The sequence below is a fragment of the Phaseolus vulgaris genome, chromosome 7 (genome assembly GCF_000499845.2).
Source record: "Phaseolus vulgaris cultivar G19833 chromosome 7, P. vulgaris v2.0, whole genome shotgun sequence".
NCBI classification, from domain to species: Eukaryota; Viridiplantae; Streptophyta; class Magnoliopsida; order Fabales; family Fabaceae; genus Phaseolus; species Phaseolus vulgaris.
The window spans coordinates 5,266,059-5,268,958 of record NC_023753.2 but is presented as its reverse complement, the minus strand read 5'-3'; the positions used below and the strand labels follow the sequence as shown (position 1 = coordinate 5,268,958).

At 32.1% G+C, this 2,900-nt stretch overlaps 1 protein-coding gene across 1 annotated transcript; it reads left to right on the top strand.

The window, feature by feature from the left end:
• Nucleotides 1-233: 233 nt before the first annotated feature.
• Nucleotides 234-2,494, top strand: LOC137828266 (serine/threonine-protein kinase 54-like). Its single transcript, XM_068634757.1, has 6 exons — nt 234-537; nt 954-1,075; nt 1,222-1,421; nt 1,505-1,679; nt 1,805-1,939; nt 2,177-2,494. Exons 1-6 carry the CDS (start codon nt 234-236, stop codon nt 2,381-2,383), a joined length of 1,143 nt encoding a protein of 380 aa, XP_068490858.1. The 3' UTR covers nt 2,384-2,494.
• The last annotated feature ends 406 nt before the right edge of the window (nt 2,495-2,900 follow it).

The following is a 2,900-nucleotide window of genomic DNA, read 5'->3' as shown; positions in this document are numbered from 1 at the left end:
ACTATTGATTTGGCTATCACTTATAATTTTATTTGCTAGCTCATCCATTATTTATCAAGTATAATAATATATTAATGTTTATCCTCCATCTGTTAGTTTTTTCCAAACAGAATAAGTAGAGAAGATATTATATTTAGAGGTGCTCGAATTTGAAGAACTGTAACGACATGATTACATTTTTTTTTTCTTTTTTCTAATTAATTTTATCATTGCCTCAGTTGTGCAAATTCGAGATGCATTCAGAAAGTGGGGTTTCACCTAAGATGGAAGTGGAATCTGGAGTTTTGAATTCAAAGATCAGTAGTGAAAATCTTAGCAGCAAAAGCATGTTTTTTAGTTCTGATAAATTTTATTTGAGGAATTTGGATGTCATGCTAGAAAAACACTTGAGCAAGATTTTTTCCAAAAGCGTTGCAGCAAAAAGGCCTAAAGAGACATGGGAGATTGATTTGGCCAAGTTGGATATACATTATTCTGTAGCTAATGGAACCTATGGTACTGTCTACAGGGGTACCTATGATAGCCAAGATGTTGCAGGTATTGTATTCTTATACTGATTGTCTGCTTTTTGGTGCTGTAAAAAAGAAAAAAAAAACGTAATGAAGAGAAATTAAAGTGTAGTTCTGTATACTTTCAAGGTCTGTGCATGTTGAGAAATTGTTTTTGTGGTTGGTTAATTAGTTGTGGGAGATGGATGATGGTGTGAAGAATGTAGCCACTTTAGTAAATGTACATCTTGAGTTTTGTTTACTGTTGATTTTTTAAATACTTGCACTCACTACTTTCTGACTTGTGTTTCAAATATATGATATGCACTTCATTTTTTTGAAGTTGATTACCTAGTGATTCAAGTCAAGGTTATTTGTTCCTCCTTTGCACAAAAAAACACTTAGAAGTCTTGGTTTTGAGCATTTTATATGTTTGAAGAAATTCTAACTTGTTGAATTTTCTAGTGAAAGTCCTGGACTGGGGTGAAGATGGTGTTGCCCCTGCTGCTAAAATTGCCTCATTACGGGCATCATTTTGGCAGGAGGTAACTATATGGCAAAAGCTTGATCATCCAAATGTCACAAAAGTACAAATTTTGTCTTCGCACTCTCATCTCATGTTTATTTTCATGACTTCTACTTGGCAAATTTTGCATGCAACTTGTGTTTAATTTTTCCTTTCTTTAAAAAGTTAGTAAAAGTTTTCAATTTGTTCGTATCTTTCTTCCATCAGTTTATTGGAGCTTCAATCGCTACTTCAAATCTCATGATTCCCTTACCAACCTATGGTCAAAATTCTATTCCTTCCAAAACTTGTTGTGTAATTGCTGAGTTTCTTCCTGGTGGAACATTGAAACAATACTTGTCTAGAAATAGGCAGGACAAACTTCCATACGAGGTTGTGATTCAGCTGGCTTTGGACCTCTCTAGAGGGTGAGTCACGTAGCATTTACCTTTACAATTGTTAATGTCAATACTCTTCTCCCCCTCACTGAAACTCATTTTTTCCGCTGCAGTCTTAGTTATCTACATTCAAAGAAAATCGTTCACCGCGATGTAAAACCTGATAATATGTTGTTAGATTGTAATAAAAATTTGAAAATAGCTGATTTTGGAGTTGCTCGTATTGAAGCTATCAACCAAAGTGAGATGACAAGTGAAACTGGAACCTATGGATATATGGCACCAGAGGTATTGATCTCGCTTTCCAATTTTCTCTATATTATGCAGTTCAATTCCATAGGATGGTTGCATATGAAAGTGCTATTCGTTTCAAATCCCATCTAGATAATTTTCTTTAATATTTGTTCTTGTAGGTTTTAAATGGCAAGCCTTACAACAGAAAATGCGATGTCTATAGTTTTGGCATTTGCTTGTGGGAAATTTATTCCTGTAATGTACCGTTTTCAAAGCTGAGCCTTGCTACAGTGTCATGTGCAGTTATTAATCAGGTCAGTTCATAAAATGGATCCAAGGTGACTTAGTTATGGTTGATTCATCACCTCAATACTTTGATTATGATATCTACTTCTGGATTCATTTGAAAACATATTTTAATCATAGAATACTTTCCTGATACACTTATGCAACATCTATCAGTAAATTATGTGCATAGTGATTAAAGTGATTACATGTTTACACAGAATATTTTCCCAATGTAATGGTCATGATCATATTTTCTTGCACAGCATTTACGACCTGATATTCCTAGAAGTTGGCCAAGTGCCCTAGCAAACATCATACGAAAATGCTGGGATGCAAAACCAGAGAGGCGTCCAGAAATGCATGAGGTGGTGGAAATGTTGGAAGCAATTGACACAAGCAAAGGAGGTGGAATGATACGGAAGGATAAAAATCCACGTTTTTTTTGTTTTTTACCTTCTCCTTGTTCCTAGTACTCAGCTTCAAATCCCTGATAAGTTTATGTGTACATCAGGGAGGTCATAGCCTATGCCAATCTATAGTCATAGTAGCTTCCAATTTCTCATTTTCAATATTTAGCTGAAGCAGGGAACTCCTCGTTTCTTAGATATTATATTATTAATAAAAATATATATTATACATTGTAGAGAACATTGCTTCATAATCCTTTCATTTCCATGGACCTGTAATAAAAAATATCCAAAACTTTATTTATAAAAATAAAATATTTTTAAGCTTATAAAAAATAAATGGAGATATAAGTTTGATTAAATTTATTTTAAAGAATTGTATTCTTTTAGATTTATTAAAATTAGATTATTCTTTTAATATAATAAAATATTTTATTGTTCATTAAACTGTAAATTATTTGTTTATTTAATATATATTTACATTTTTTATTATCATATATATATATATATTTATAGTATAAAACATTTAAATATAAAAGAGATTTGTTTATTATTTTTTCTTGCAATTTTAATGTCATGT

Bases quoted from the DNA above. Each gene is read 5' to 3' on its own strand.
- LOC137828266 (XM_068634757.1), top strand. From the start codon at position 234: ATGCATTCAGAAAGTGGGGTTTCACCTAAGATGGAAGTGGAATCTGGA. The intron at 1,422-1,504 runs GTGAGTCACGTA...TTTCCGCTGCAG, and splicing joins GCTTTGGACCTCTCTAGAGG to TCTTAGTTATCTACATTCAA. The intron at 1,940-2,176 runs GTCAGTTCATAA...TTTCTTGCACAG, and splicing joins CATGTGCAGTTATTAATCAG to CATTTACGACCTGATATTCC.